The sequence below is a fragment of the Impatiens glandulifera genome, chromosome 2 (assembly GCF_907164915.1).
Source record: "Impatiens glandulifera chromosome 2, dImpGla2.1, whole genome shotgun sequence".
NCBI lineage: Eukaryota > Viridiplantae > Streptophyta > Magnoliopsida > Ericales > Balsaminaceae > Impatiens > Impatiens glandulifera.
Genome location: NC_061863.1, coordinates 62,928,627 through 62,945,627, shown reverse-complemented (window position 1 = coordinate 62,945,627; position 17,001 = coordinate 62,928,627). Strand labels below are relative to the sequence as shown.

At 27.6% G+C, this 17,001-nt stretch overlaps 2 protein-coding genes across 2 annotated transcripts; one reads left to right on the top strand and one right to left on the bottom strand.

Moving 5' to 3' along the window:
* Positions 1 to 5,649: 5,649 nt before the first annotated feature.
* Positions 5,650 to 7,321, top strand: LOC124927634 (transcription factor SPEECHLESS). Its single transcript, XM_047468090.1, has 3 exons — positions 5,650 to 6,345; positions 6,435 to 6,965; positions 7,075 to 7,321. The coding sequence occupies exons 1-3, from the start codon at positions 5,932 to 5,934 to the stop codon at positions 7,138 to 7,140; spliced, it is 1,011 nt and encodes a 336-aa protein (XP_047324046.1). The 5' UTR covers positions 5,650 to 5,931; the 3' UTR covers positions 7,141 to 7,321.
* Positions 7,322 to 10,055: 2,734 nt separating this feature from the next.
* LOC124927316 (probable trehalose-phosphate phosphatase 2) lies at positions 10,056 to 13,443 on the bottom strand. Its single transcript, XM_047467712.1, has 8 exons — positions 13,305 to 13,443; positions 11,790 to 12,121; positions 11,623 to 11,694; positions 11,419 to 11,544; positions 11,273 to 11,329; positions 10,906 to 11,007; positions 10,614 to 10,838; positions 10,056 to 10,539 (listed from the first exon to the last, which is right to left on the bottom strand). Exons 2-8 carry the CDS (start codon positions 12,105 to 12,107, stop codon positions 10,372 to 10,374), a joined length of 1,068 nt encoding a protein of 355 aa, XP_047323668.1. The 5' UTR covers positions 12,108 to 12,121; positions 13,305 to 13,443; the 3' UTR covers positions 10,056 to 10,371.
* Positions 13,444 to 17,001: the final 3,558 nt, after the last annotated feature.

The following is a 17,001-nucleotide window of genomic DNA, read 5'->3' as shown; positions in this document are numbered from 1 at the left end:
CCAGTTAGACTGGGTTGCTAGATGAATATGGGCCCACAATAGGCCTGGGAGGTACTCTTATCCTCCCTCACTATGACTAGATTATTTTAGTTTATAAGGTTATGTTATAACCTTATTTAATTAAAATTTATTAATATAATGATAAAATAAAAACAATAATTTAAAATAGAGAGTATTTTAGTATTTTGGTGAATGTAAGGGAGGTAAGGATGACAATTTGAAACCGTCCCGTGGTCACCGAACTGAATTGTCCTGTTTAGGGCGATTTTTCTCCGGTTTGACCGGTAGTTGACCGGGGATAGGGTTCGATCACACCCAAGTTCTGTCCCAAACCCTATAAACACAATTAAATATATAAAATTATCAATATATTTATTATATTTTATAAAAAAAATATTTTTTTTATAATAATATTTTTTTTAATATATTATATTAAAATTTTGTTTATATATATATACTTAAAGGATGTGGTTTAAACGGTACTCTGCTGAGATTACTTAAAACCGAATAAATAAAAAAAATCTTGAAATAAAATAGAGCGAGAATGATAAATGCATTTCCTGCTCCGAAGTGTCCTATTACCCTCTTGAGAGGGAGGTGATGTTTATTTTGTTATGATTATTAAAATATTTTAGTAAATTAAAAGTTGAAAATAAATAAGATATAATATTTGTATTTTTTTAAAAAAGAAAGAAAGAAACTCAAAATAAAACAAATTCTTAGTTTATATATATATATATATATATATAAAATGGGACAACGAAATAAATATGTAGCCTACAAACACTTAAACGGACGTAGAATTTATTGTCTGACATGTTCAAACTCAAAATCTTAGCGTTAGTATTCACCTTTTATTATTGTTATTAGACTATAAGAAAAGTTATTATATATATATTTTAGAACGGTTAAAAAGTAATTAAAGAAGAAAAATTGTACTATTTTATTGATGAGTAATTGAAAAAATAACATTATTTTTATTTAGAGAAAAAAGTGTAGGGGTATTATAGGAATGATTTGAAATAAAGAAAAACTCGTACATTTCCGTGGATGCTATAAATGATATATACCTTCAAAATGTGGAAAATCAATGAAGTTTCCAAATATTAAATGTTTCCTCCTTTTATTTATTTATTTATTTATTTATTTATTTATTTCTCATATACAATAAATAATTTGTATCAAAACAGGTGTATGCATTTTAATAATAATAATTATTATTATTATAATTATTATTATCAACCAATTTAAAAAGGAAAAATATATATTTTTAAGTGCTCAACTGATTTTAGATTAGTAAAATTGAAAGAACATCATAAGTGTAGAATTAATCTCACTTGTCACTTGAGTGACCCTGGCAACAGTTTTTTTTTTTTTTTTACACTAGCTACTTACCTTCTCTTTACAAATTCTAACCTAAAAACTAAAGTTAAGTAATAATAAGAGTAATTAATATTGATTTACGGGAAGATTAATTTGAATCTCTAACTAGCTATTCTTTTTTGTGTGTGAGAGAGAGATAGTGGGAGGGTAAATTAATTAATGTGAAAAGTGATGGATGAGAAAGGCTAGACGTAATAAAATTTAAAGCATCAATTCATTCTTGAACATTAAATAATATTTACAAATTAAACTTTATAGAGACGGCAATGGTACACGAATACCTGTACGTACATGTTTTCCGGGACGTATATGAAATGGGTAATTCAAGTCATTTCGGGATCGGAATAGAGAGTAAAACAAAATACTTATCGACTTCGAATTTGGGAATAGATATTTGTTCTTAATAAGCTCTTATCTCATTAATACATCAAAATAGTTCATATTAAGTCTTTTCTCTCTAATTGTAAATTTAGTATTTCTTTTTTCTCTCTAATTCTAAATTTAGTGTTTTTTTTTTTATTTAATGTTGACAAAGACAATATTAAAAAAGAAAACCTTATAATATTATTGAATACCCATATTATCCAGGATAAACATTAAATATGAGATAAAATAGAAAACAAAGTTAGAGATAAATAACTATATTAAAATCGGATATTGCTATACTGTATATCCTTGAGGTGGAGCACTTAAATGTATGTATTTTCGTCAATTTCAAATCTAACCTTCCCCACTCCCACTTTTAAATAATAATTATTATTATGGTTAAGTTTTTTTGAATTTTTGTTGAAAATTTTAAAACTTTTATAATTTTTTAAAATTATTTAATTATAATTTTTATAAAATTTAACCTTTAAATAAAAAATATTATAATAATTTAACAAATTCAAATAACTTAATTTTTTTTTCCTTCTTTTTTTATCAAATAATATTTTATTTGTAATTCAATATATTCTTAAAAGCTTGTTTGATTTGAATTTTCTTAATTCAAAAACTCAATCATCATCGTATATATATATATATATATATATATATATATATATATATATATATATATATATATATATATATATAAAGCTTGTTTGATTTGAATTTTCTTAATTCAAAAACTCAATCATCATCGTATATATATATATATATATATATATATATATATATATATATATATATATATATATATATATATATATATATATATATATATATATATATATATATATATATATAAAATCACTTCACTCCACTAAAATATTAAAAATTAATATTTTATTTTTATAAATTTTAAATAAAAATAACATTATAATAATTCAACCCGTTAAAATTTCAAATAACTTATTAATTTTTTATCAAATAAGTTTTTTTAAACAAAATTCATTATAAACTCTCAAATACCATTTATAAAACAGTTCTTATTCTTATTTCTTATTTGAATATATTGAACCCGTTATGGAACCCCTCCCTAACTCCTGACAAAAAAAATTTTAATTTATTTAAAAACTAGTTTTTTAATTATCTTATTAGTGTATTTATTAATATGAAATAATGTTTTGAATTTTTTTTCTTCTAATCATGTATATATTAATATTTTTTTTTTTTTAAATCGTCAATGTAAGATAATATAAATTAGAATCGTTTAAGCTTAACGACAAAAATATTACAAAAATTGAAAGAAAAATATTAAAAAAACACATCACAAAATAGTTCACCAATGATCAAACAAAAAAACAAATTTTAACGAGCATTGAGATCTTCAAGAAGATCAACGAGTTCCCCAACTGCCTCAACTGATTTACCCAATAAAACCTTCCTGATTGTCATAATAATAGAATTATGAATTAAACGCATCGGTCGATAACGATCACTGAACGTTTTACAGTTTCTTTCAAGTCAAATGGTCACTAGAAGAAAAGCGTGATAGGGGTCCAATGACTCAACCCAAAACTCACCGTCTCTATCCACACTTTCAACAATTAACAATGGATTTCGATATAACCACTGAATATCAGTTCTATATATAACAAATTTAATAGCATTTGTTTGTTCAAATTTAGTTGCACCCCTTCTAAATGTTTACTATCTTACTCATTATTGTTAATTTTAAAAAATTACTAATGAACTAATTTTGTTATTTTATTTAGATGGAAGAAAATATATACATGGTTCAATTAATCAAAACTGTGATGCTCTCTACAAGTTCATTATTAATCAATAATTAACAAAATAAATAAATAAAATAAATAATTAGAGAATAATGTACTTAATATTTTTATAATTTTAATTTTTCTTGATGGACTGAAACAACTTAAGCTCTAATTTAGATCCGGCAAAACAACATAAACAATATATACATTAATGAGTTTCAAGTCAAAAGTCTTTAATTATATATACATTATTCATGAACATATAAACAACTATATTCAATAATAATAATAAATGAAAGCAATTGATCGATGCATGAGAATCAATCAATCCGTTTGCAGTTTTCTGATACAGCCAGCCATGCTTTCTAAGGATGATTAAAAGTCATCCTTGAATATATAGTTGATTATTCTCATTCTTTTTCTCCATTATTAATACATTAAATTATCCTATTATCTCTTTTTGCTAAATATATGTCCATATATATATATATATATATATCATTAAATTATTCATGATGATGTACACTTGTCATCTCCTTAATTAAATTTCTATCTCCAAATTTTGAATTTGAATTTGAATTGGATATTAATTAGATATCCAAACTTTAGGGACATGTAACATGCATATCAAATATTAATTTAAGTCTGTCCATAAAATATTATTTTAAATTTTATTAATTATAATTAGATCTCTCACAATATTATCTCTACTTTTGGGATTTTTTTGTTGTTTTGATTTTAGTTCTCACACTTGTATTTGCATGTTTTGTTATATCTTAACCAAGTTTTATTTATTTTTGAAAAGCTAGCTAGCTAGTATCAATATTATTTAGTTTAGAAAAAAAATTACTAGCTACAGCCTACAAGGTTCTAGTAATTAAAAGTGTGACTATTCCGACATATGGTACATAATCATGAGTATATATTTGATTAATTAGTCGACAAATCATGATGGGCAAGGTCTAGCCTCGACAATGGAGGGCCGGGTCTTTAGTTTGGCTCTAGAACCATCGATCAGAAATGAAGGTTTAGGGGACCCAATTGATTCAATATGAAATGAAGGGGGACCCCATAATATTTTTGTCAGGAGGAGGCTGCTCGATTGGCATTGCATTAAATTCACTAATTTAATTATAAGTCATATATATATGTACTGAATCCATTATTAATTTGAACCTCCACTGTGTGACCACTTGGTCTATATATGTTTCTAATTGATTCACTTCCCCAATCAAAGATATCAATATACCTACAGTAGTAACTTCTGTTTAGTTTCCTTACTTTAAAGCAAAATCTTGCTATCTAGCTAGACTCGTGTATTTAATATTTGCACGTCTTTCTCGTGTAATAATAATTATAAAATACACTTAAAACGTCTTAATTTGAAATAAAAGTCATGACTAGGGGAATCGTAGTAATTTTCTATATTAAAAGAAATTAGAGTGCTTACTAGTCAAGTTTTTCAGAACTTAAACCCATTAAATACAAACCAAACAAATAAAATTAATACTAATAATTGTGACTTAATTCATCCCTTGGTACCACATGATTGAATATATAGTAAAATTACCTATGTATGCATCTAAATGGGTCAATTGCATTAGTCTTGAAGAATACAATATTGAAAAAATGATATTTGTTTTAACTCATGTCTAGTTCTTATTGAAACCATCTTGATGTATTGACTAAACAACATGTTATTAAGTTAAAGGAGATATATATACACCTTGATTAACATAAAGGATATTTTAAAATAAATCTTAATAGATAATGAAGTTCAACAATCTTAGTATTTACTTGCATATATATCTAGCTAAATGGAGCTGCTGGGATATATTAAGAAATTTGAAAGTGGTCACACTCTTGAATCATGATCTCCCACTTGAAGATTGTGGTTAAAAATTAATTAAATACAAAATGAGAAGAGGGACATGCATGATGACATGCATTCTAATTTTATTTCATATATAATACATGTGAATTTGTCTGTATTATTAATTAATGAAATTTTTTATGAAATTAAAAAAGAAAAAAGAAAAAGGACATGCATGTATATTCTACAGGTACAACAACAGTACATCAATACTGTTAGCCCCATGTCTATAAACCTCAAAAACCTAAAACCGTGTCTTTATTTATTATCTGCATTCATGAATTTATGAAACCCTCTCTCTCTCTTCATATGTCTTGAGCTTCCATTGAAACTAGCTCACTCTACCCTCAGCCTAGCTCAGCTTTTTGGCAGTAAATTAAGACAACAATGCAAATCCAGTTCCATTTCGATTATTATAAGAAAGATCGAAACGAATCAAGAAAGTAGAAACCCACGACTACAACTTTTGTACTTCTTTTTGTCTTTTTAGTCACTTTTTCTGTGATTCTTTTCTACATTGAGTAGGTGATAATAATGAGTAGTTGTGATGACAATTTGTGGATTGATGACTTTTTCAATATGGATGATCATGACTCTGATTTTGGAGAAACCAACAGCAATAATATTCTTCACTACAACCTAGAGGATCAGGAACTACTAATTCCTCCTAATCTAGGGTTAGGAGCAGAAGTCAAAGAGGTGGTGGCGGTTGATCATGATATTCAGATCCAAGCTGCTCAAGGTATGGCAACAAAGAGGCGGAAAGTGACCAGTGTTGAACTAGAAACAAGCAGCGATCGTGAGTTAATCATGTTAGATGACCAACAACAACAAATAATTAAGAGTAATAATATTGCTCATATAACCGTGGAGAGGAATAGGCGAAAGCAGATGAACCAGAATCTATCCCTTCTTCGTTCTCTCATGCCTTCCTTTTACGTCAAAAGGGTAAGTATATACTACCTAGCTAGCTACTTACGATTAAAAAGGTATGCAATTTTTTTTTATTGTTTTTTGTGTTTGTTATGACTCGACAGGGAGATCAAGCATCCATCATAGGAGGAGTGATAGATTACATTAATGAACTTCAACTAATCCTTCAATCCCTAGAGGCAAAGAAGCAGCGCAAAGTAATTTACAACCAAGTCCTCAGCCCTAGTCCAAGAAACAAGCCTCCTTTAAGTCCAAGAGTTATCCTACCCATGAGCCCAAAAACCCCTCAGCCCACAATTACTCCATACAAACTCAAGCCACCGTCACCAGCTGCACTCGAACCTCCATCAATACATTCACCGTCGTCTTCTTCAGGTTCGTTGCCCAACGTTAATTTAGTGGTGGGCAGTAGTACCGTATGTGTTAACGAGCTAGCCGCAAGCTCAAAGTCGGCCATGGCGGATGTGGAGGTGAAATTCTCCGGGGAGAATAATCTCTTGTTGAAAACGGCTTCGTTAAGGATACCAGGACAAGCATTCAAGATTATTTCGGCCTTGGAGAAGTTAGCCCTACAGATCTTACATGTTAATATCAGCACTGTTGATCATACCATGCTTAATTCTTTCACAATCAAGGTACCTATTTAATTCAACATATATATTCCTAATTGTACATGCATACATATGATCATTCTCTCAAATATTAATGTTTTCATGTTTTAATGTTTTGTTTTTGGTACTTCAGATTGGAATAGAATGCCAGCTTAGCGCAGAGGAACTTGCTCAACAAGTTCAGCAAACATTCTGCTAATTATGAATCAACCAAATCCTTGAGTACTGCTTTAATTAATATCATACCTGCATGCATTTACTTCAAACCTAACATTTAAATTAGTTTCTTGTGCTAATTAAGAATATTAATGTATTATGCATTTCATTTCATGTATCAGCTTAATTAATTAATTAGTTAATAGCTATCATCAATTGTTATTACTAATTAATTATGGTTCTAAATATATATATGGAATTCTAATGTTTTGACCTTTTTATAATTAGCCAGGCATAGATTGATCAATATCATGTCAAACATATGAAATTAGCATATAATAATTATAACTGATTAATTATATCATAAACACGATGATTAATCATGTAGTTGCAATCTTTTTCAAATATAATATATACTTTGTTACGAATGAAAAACACCTTAATTGAAGTAAGAACTCGGGCGGAGATAAAAAACACCTTAATTGAAGGAAGAACCCCGACACCAGCGGAGAAAAATGTATAGGACATTAATTTGTTTGGTCAATTACCATTTACCACACTAATGTAATTACAACCTTATTTGCAATAGTCCAAATTAAATGATCCTATTGAGTTCCCTCTATGTTTTTAATTAGTCTCTAAAACGAAAAACACCAGAAATTAGAGTTAATGGGCTATCATAATGTAAGAGACTATGAAACATGTATGTCACATTGATGTATAGCTAATTGTCAGTAAGTGGTCCAAGTAAATTCAAATAGCATCCATTAAACTCATGTCAGCAAGTTGTTTTTTGGCATTTTATTGTTGTTGGAACCTAATTAAGGAAACACGATTAGGACCACACCCTCAACATCCAACCAAACCATATGTAAGATATGGGTAGGTCATTTTTTTAAAAAAAATTTCAAACTTTTTCCTTAACGGTAACAGTAAAATGGAGAGGAAAAGAAAATGTACAAAATTTAATAATAATCCTTTATTTTTTAATTTTTTATCTGGGCTATAGATGGACGAGTCTGTCCTAGCCTGTGGGTTCGCTGGACTTGCTTTTGAGATGCCTTCATCCTCACAAAATCTAATCGACGAATTGTAAACCAGAAACCTAGATTGAGAATGAAATTCCTTCTATAACACAAATATGTCTAATTAGACTATTAGATTTTTGGAGAAGAACCATATCCTGCATATTCTGAGTCCTGAACATCTAATTAATTAATAAATTATTCTCAACATAATACATGTAGCACTATGTTTAAGAGAAGAGCTTTATAGAATAAGTAGTACTGTTTTCGGCTTTCTTTATATCTTTTTTCATCACCAAATTAAATGGATAAAGTAAAAACTTAGAAGAACAGTATATACTATATTAAGTCATTTTAGAATATAAAATAATTACATTAGATGCTTATGGAGACGGCTAATAATGGTCAATCATCCTATTTTTAACTACTTCTTTTCCATTTATGTGACAATAGAATTTATGCACCTTGCTATAAGAATTAGAGATAGGTGCATGAATGGGAAAATCCTCAAAATCACGAAACTCAAACAAAAAAATAGATATAGTGTGATCATTTTCTTATTAGACTTACCCAAATTAATGTGGGGAATTAATATTTCGTTACGAAAATATACTAGTAACGTCATACAACACTTAGAAAAAAATCATCCTCACTATACATATATATATATATATATATACATCAATTTAGACAACGCTTCCTTAATTGTAACAAACATAAGAGATAAATTGTTTCCTCTTCTAACATATCTAGAATAACCAAAGAAGCTCTTTGGGTTTTCTTGATGATAACATACAATTTGGTTATTGATAAAGCAAAATTGAATCCAATAAATATTTTTCTCCCATATTCATTTCTTTGCAAACTATTTAATCAACTGTCAACTTTTTAGTGTCAAACTTAATAAATGCACATTTAGATAATCACTTGACAAATTGACAAAGTCACATTTGTTGGTAACATTATCTCGATTGAGGCATTTCTTGAAGAAATAACGTGTTGATCTAGTCGTCACTGGATCCACATAAGACTTTCTAATTTGTTTATGGCGATAAGCTAGAACTGAACCATAGGAATGACAAAAGATAGTTTCGGTGCTGGTTATCTAGTTACAGAAGCATCCTCATACCAATAGGCTTTCTCTTTTGCGTCTCTATAAAATTGCAGTGATGGTAAAATCTTGGTTTATTTAAAACTTGTTATTTAAACCCAATAAGGACAAAATTGTCTCAATTTCAATCAATTAAACTTATGTCGGTTCTTTTGAGTAATATATGTAAAAATTTCAGTTGATGTCTTTTCCTTGTTAATATATTTTGTAGATTACAATTAGTACATTTCAAAATAACTGTTTACCAAACCTCATAGACTTTTTGTTAATACAATAACAAAATATAATTTAAAATTTTATTTTATAGAAACAATGAAAATGTTCCAAGACATCCATTATCTCGTATTTAAGTAAAATATAAATTTTCTTTAAATAACTCTATAAAGAATTCATTGTTGGTCAAAACTTTATCATAATCACTAAAACGAGAATCCATACTTTGTTTACAAGGAAATCTCAAACGCAGCCATAACTAACTGCACCCAAAAATCATTATATCAAAAACTCATGAAAAATGAGAATCCATATCTACAAAATGGAGAGTTCTCTTAGGAACTATCCCAATTCTATCAACATGCAAATTCTTCTATTACTTTGAGATTAAATCAGATTCACATACTTTTTTACACTTCACTTTGGCTAGGACTATTTGGTTCAATGTAAGTCACCAATAACAAAATTGACATATGGTTTTAGAAAAACAAGAAAAGGCAATATCTGTTAATAAAGATTAAGATTGATCACATCCTATCTAATATAACTATCAAGATACAATTTTAGAAAACAAACTAACCACTAAAAGTTCATAGTGTTCATTACCAAAATTATAAAATATAGAAATGATAAAATGTCACAAACTAGAATATGATAATCCTTGTATCCATTTTCAAAAATGGATGAATACTAATAATAAGCAACTTTGCATGTGTTCTAAGCATGCCCTCAAGGATCATGAGATCATGGCGATTAAAAATGCACCATAAAACCTCAGGATATAATAATATATAAAGTTAAGACGGTTCACCCAAGAAAATAGTAAAACCTTTGCTTAGGTGAACTCGATCTTGTTTCCCTAAAACTATCCAAAAACTTTAGAGACATTGTCTAGTTGCTGTTGTCACTGGGCATGCTTCCCAGTTCAGATAAGTTGCACTTTGACAGGAGAACGAGTCGGATCCTTCCATTTCGCGAGACTTGTCAGAAAATATAATACTTCTTTGGGATCTCTAAGAGAATATAATGCCAATGTCTCTCTTGGCTCTGAACTCACGATAATGGGATATCCGATTCCCATACTTCTCAAAACCTGTGGTCAAAGAAGAGCACCATGTATTAACTAACTATTTTTAATTTAACTAGACATGGTATATTATTAGTTACCTTGAAAGCATCTTCGTCAGTTCTGTCATCTCCCAAGTATATAGGGATTACATCTTCGTCATAATTAGACATGTTGCTAAATGTTTCCAGTAAATATTTCAGGGCATCACCCTTATCCCACTTTATTGATGGCCGAATCTCCATCACTTTCTTGCCCTCAGTTATATGAAACTCTGGCCAATTCCTCAATACCAATTGCACTCTTTCTTGTAAGGTGTCATAATCCTTTAATATTCAATACCAAATTTTAGTTTAAACAATTTCATACTTGCAAAAACAAAATGATTTTTACCTGTTGGTGGACATGACGATAATGGACAGAGATACAAAATCCATTGTCTTCTATCATGGAACCTTTTATATCACTTGTCACCTTCTCCATTTCAGCTAATATCTGAAATTTTAATTGAATTTTAATCTTCCTTACAAACAAAATTCTTGTTTATAACTGTTTTTTAGGTAATAATAGGAAATAAGAAAATTCTAGATAAGGATGGTTGATCAGTATTTAAAAATAATATGATAAGCACATGCATAATATTAGTCTCCAAGAATTTCTTTGTAGTCTCATAGTTTTAATCTATTTTTTTTATGAAAATTTCAAGATCCCTTTGAGTTATACAATATTAATAATCCAACCAAGAGTATGCATCACATACCTCTTTAATTACTGGAAGAAACTCTTGTGCAGGTTGAAAAACAATATATTGATTCCCCTACATATTAAGACAATAAAAACTTTAAAATCACTTTTATTCCGAATGAACACATGTATAGCACAAGCAATCCCAATATAGAAGCAAACCTTTCCGTCAGTGATTTGAGATTGATACTTTCCATCGTATTTGTTCAATTGTCGAGGTGGACCTATAATGTCCATACCATGGCTACCAGCGTAATAAACCTCGTCTAACTTCACAAAATTAGACACCTATACCATATATAAATGACAAAATGTTAAAGATTTTTCAAACTTGTATAGAATTTTTGTTTCTGAATATGTGCTCACCTTGTGCCGGCTTCTACCACTTATAATAGCAGTTGGAAATCGATTAGCAACTTCACGTACTGCCAAACGCATCTGCATTTGTATAGAATAGAATAAGACATTAGTATTATTAGAAATTATGTGATAATCAGCAAAATTTCATACTGTATAAATAAATATAAACTTACCGGTTCCGACATAAAAGCAAGATCAGGGTCATTTACAATCGGTGATAGGGTTCCATCATAATCCAAAAACACGACAATTCGTCTCCCTTTGGTTGTGCTCAACATAGCTTGAAAGCAGCTTAGGGCAGAAGGGTGTTCATTCAGCCAAGAAGTGTAACAGCTAGAATCCTTCTCCTTGACAGTTTTATCATTACCATCTTTTTGAAGTCCAATTGTGTCATGCTTTGATTTCGTAATTGATTCGATGTCTTCTAAGTCGGCAATTGGTCTCTCAAATCTCATGATCTTAGTTAACCTTGCTATGTGTGATCTAATCATCCAACAGTTTCAATCTGAAAACAAGAAATATTATTAAACGAATTTGAAGGAAAACAAATGTGGAGATAATTTTGGTTATAATTAATTTAACACTAACAATTAGTATAGTACTGGTAAATAGTTAAATAATTTTCATTTTCAGAAGAAGAAAAAAAACAGCACATGATAGATGATACAAGGAACAGCCGCACTTGGGTTTACAGCCGTAGATCAAAAAACAACTAAAATTTAAAGTTGTTTAGGCGGTTGCTGTTGTTTTGTGGGCCTCTGACAGGTCTAAGGTCAAAGTTAGCCCTACATATACACGTGTCTGATTATAAGACCTCAAAAACATATTAAAATAAATAAACATCCTATAAAATAAACTGAAAAAGGAACCGCCAGTTAAGAGATTCTGCCTTCATTTTGTCTTGTAACCAAAAATAAGGATATGCACCTGCAACCGAAATTAGCTTGGCGGTGCGGTTTGCTTACACTTTTATTTATTTATTATGTGGACCTAGATAAGGTTTATTTTTAAATAACTTATATATTTAAATATTATCTATTTAAAAACTAAATACTTAACTCAAATATTAATTTATTTTAATAAATTATACCCCAATATTATATGATTTTGAGACAACCCAAGATCAAAACAATGCCTAGAGGCCATGGAGGTTAGGGTTTCATAATTTTAAATAATCATATTTCTATAATTCTACATAGTTCAAAGCAGACTATATATTTGGGGGAAAAGTTGTACATGTACCCTAAAATCCATCTCAATGAACAAACAAAAAGGAGGCGGTAGTCACCGAAATGTCAAAAATATTTTATTTTTTTTAAAAAACATGTCAGAAATATTATATAGGTCGAGGAATAAGAAAGGGGCGAAATTATCTGCCGACAAAAATCGACCATTGAATTTTGAACATGTTTCGGACATGATATCTAGTCCAACAGCAGCAAAAGAAGAGAAATCATTTAGTTAAATAGAGAAGAGAACCGATTCGTTGTTCTTAAAGAACAAAGAACAGAACTCACGATTTAGTCACGATTCAAATCTAGATCACATAAGTTATAAGCTCGAATCTAACCATCAAACTCTTATGATTTTGCATGTATATCGAATCAATCAATCAACTGATGCATAAACGTATAGACAGAAAAGAAACGACAGCGATATGGAATCACGAGATAGAGATGAGAACTTACGGCGGTGAGCGTTTAGATTTCCTGCCTGTAGAAACTCCAATCGCCGATCCGGACGAGCTGATGAGGCGATAGAACTATATGTGTCTGCGTTCTGTATGTGTGTGTGTGAGAGAGATAGAGAGAGAAAGGGAGAAAATGAGTCTATGAATCTTAAGTAAGAAGAAGAAGAATAAGCGTGTTAGAAGCGTGTATTTATAGATAAATATATCATGGTTTTATTTTTTAGGGGCTAAGAAATGATTATTTGCCAATTTCTTCTATCAACTAAATAATTCTCAAAATATAATGGTTATTTAGGGTATTAAATTCTTTACATTACATAATCAAACATATCACTCAACTAGTTTGTAGCACATTCCCTTTTAAAATCAAATATAAAATATTTTGTTAAGAATCTTTATGCTTAAGATTTATATTTTTTCAATATATGTTAATAACAAGACTTTTACTATTATATTGATTCTATAGTATCACAACATTATTTGTATATATAATAGTGCATATAAGATATATATATTTGTTTTAATTATTAGTTTGACATTTTTGTTAATATTATGGTAGAATGTTTGTGATTTTATTTTACATTTTAAGTATTTGTGATAAAATTGGATATTATAATTTTGTTTGGGATTTAAATTCTATTTATTCGTATTATAAAAATATCGCGCCAATATCTTTAAATAGTAGTTGCGGAAAAAGTTCGTGCCGCCATAATAAGGCGGCGGGTGACTTCACTATTGACTGATATTTTTCGTTCTTTGTTTTTGATATTTACAATTACATTTGGAGAATTAATTTTACTGTCTATTTTTTTTATCAATTTAATGTATATTCCATATTATATAAGGTTAATTAATCAAAAAAATATATTTTCTTTTCAATATACCAACAAATTCTAAAGGAAAATGAGTAGTTATATAAGGAGTATTAACATTTATTATATGAACCCATTGAAATTAAAAATGTAAAATAAAACAAACTTTTAATGCACATTGCACAATGGCAAACAAATTAAGGGCATGAATGGGTAATTATAATAAACTCTTACACCTTTACCAACTTAATCATGATTAGTTTTTACCATGGTTCTTAATGACATTAATTTAAATTTTTGTTTCTCCAACTTTTTCTCTCTAAATATAATTATAGTAATAAATCTCCTTTTTATTATGAAGTTACCAAATAATCTCACAATTTGAGATCGATTAATGGTCTAAATTTGGGGATGAGAAAAAATACCTAAAACATTCATATCTTAATAAATGGTTGAGTCCCTTTCAATTTCAATGAAGGGTTAATTAAAATTATTTTTTATGATGTTACTATCAAAATGTTTTTTCAACTAATTGCTACAAATTATAATTGGACCATCTGACTTGGAATCCTAGTGCAATGAAAGTGATTTATAAAATTTAGAAGGATAGTAATAAGGTTTTTTAATCATTGAATGTTAAAACCTTAATAAATTGTTTTTTTTTTTTTTTTTTTGTCTAATTGGGGATATTTAATTGTCACAATTATGAAGTTTCTCTCTAAATTTCTCATTTGGGCTTAAGATTTTCATATTTAATTTAAATCAGTAACAATAATAATAACCCAAAAAATAAAAATGATAACATAACAAACACCACCCAAATTATATGCTATTAGCAATTCAAATGCTTGATCATGTTTGATCTTTGGGTCATTGAAATAAACTAAGGCCGAAATCAAATCAATCAGTTTCTTAATTAAAATATCAAAATAACTCTTTCCTTAAATATTTTATTTTATATTATTAAAAAATAATATTATTATATATATATATATTGTATTTATTTGATTACATTATAAATTATTTTCATATAAAATAAATTAATAACCTATTTCATTTTAAAAAATTATATTAAATAAAAATAAATTCAAAATAAAAATAAAATTATAACCTAATATATTATCTAATATAACATTTAAATTTTAAATAGTTTAAATAAATAATTATATTAGAAAATAAAGTTAAATATATTTAAATAAAAAAATATTAATTAATTTATAAATATATCTCATTTAAATTAAATATTTATAAAAAAAATTAATTTTTTGATATAAACTAACTTTAAACAATTATTCTAAATAAATATTATAATAAACTTGTTTGATTTTTTATTATTACCTTATAAAATTTATTTTATGTAAAAAATTTATATTAATTATATTAAATAAAAATATATACATAATATAAATAAAATTATAATATACTATATTATCTTATATAATATTTAAATTATAATAGTAGTGATTTATAATATTAGTATTTATTTTAATTTTTATTTATGTATTAATAAAAATTAATATTGACATATCTATAATTTTTTTAATATTTATTTTATTATATTTTAAAATTTAATTTAATATAAATTAAATTATTTCATTTAAAAAAATATTATTAATTGTAATATATATTTATTTTTTATTTTCTACCAATCTATCAAACAAGGGGTTATTTGAAAAAAAACAAAAAACAAATTTTATCAAAATAAAATAATCCATTATTTTGAGATAAAAGAAAGAGGGTAAGAAATAACAACATAGGAGAGAATTCACCATCACATTTTGTTGTTTGATCATTGCATAAAAACAAAATTTGTGTTTCGAGAAAATAAAATAACAAATCTTTCTGTATCCAAAATGTGCTATATTATTAATTTTAATATTATTATTTTTGAAAATAAGTATTAAAATAAATATATAAAAAAAAGGACAAGGGACAAGTTTGGGAAGGACTGGCCCAACGAATCTTTGGTTCAATATTAATTTTATTTAATATTTGATTATTATTTGTATTTAATATTATAAATTTTAATTTCAGTAAAATTTAGAAATCCTGTAAAATATTAAATACTTGTCATATTTTAATATAAATAATTTAAAATAATATTGATTCAGTACTCGTATTTATGACACAAAAATAAATACAGACTCGACACAAAAAAAAGAAAATAAAAGATATTTACATACATGAAACTCCTAAATAAGCGCGTAATATTTAATATTACATCATTTACAAAATAATATATCCATAGTCTAGTGAATCCCTCAATTGTCTCTCAAGTAGGGGTGTTAATCGGTTCAGTTTTCGAGTTATTCGAGTTTCTCGGTTCGGTTTATTCGAATTTTTATTTTTTTTAGCCAATTCGAAAACCGAACCGAATTCGAATAAATTTTAATTAAACCGAACCGAATTCAAACCGAATTCATTTTTTTAATTTTTGGAACTAGCATAACTCAAAATAAATTGAACCAGCCAGGAATCGAACTCAGGTCTATACCGTGGCAATGTATTATTCTATCACTAGACCACTGATGCTTTTGTTTTCTTTTTATTTTATTATAATTTGATTATTTTGAACTTTTTATTAAACTAAGTTTGGAAAAATAAATAACAAAAAATGAAAAAATAAATAATAAAAAATGAATTCGGTTTTTGGTTTGGTTTCGAGTTGAAACTCAAACTCGAAAATCAATTCGAAAACCGTATTTGAATTCGAATTGGTTTGAAATTCGATTTGAAAACCGAAAATGAAATTCGAATTCGGTGAATTCGAATTCGGTCGGATATTCGGTTCAGACCAAATATTGAACACCCTACTCTCAAGTACCATGTGAACATCAGCATCAAAAAAAAAACCGTGAATGCAATGTGTCGACATTGTAGACA

Bases quoted from the DNA above. Each gene is read 5' to 3' on its own strand.
- LOC124927634 (XM_047468090.1), top strand. From the start codon at position 5,932: ATGAGTAGTTGTGATGACAATTTGTGGATTGATGACTTTTTCAATATG. The intron at 6,346-6,434 runs GTAAGTATATAC...ATGACTCGACAG, and splicing joins CTTCCTTTTACGTCAAAAGG to GGAGATCAAGCATCCATCAT. The intron at 6,966-7,074 runs GTACCTATTTAA...TTGGTACTTCAG, and splicing joins TTAATTCTTTCACAATCAAG to ATTGGAATAGAATGCCAGCT.
- LOC124927316 (XM_047467712.1), bottom strand. From the start codon at position 12,107: ATGATTAGATCACACATAGCAAGGTTAACTAAGATCATGAGATTTGAG. The intron at 11,330-11,418 runs GTTTGCTTCTAT...CTTAATATGTAG, and splicing joins CTCAAATCACTGACGGAAAG to GGGAATCAATATATTGTTTT. The intron at 11,008-11,272 runs GTATGTGATGCA...TTAAAATTTCAG, and splicing joins TTCTTCCAGTAATTAAAGAG to ATATTAGCTGAAATGGAGAA.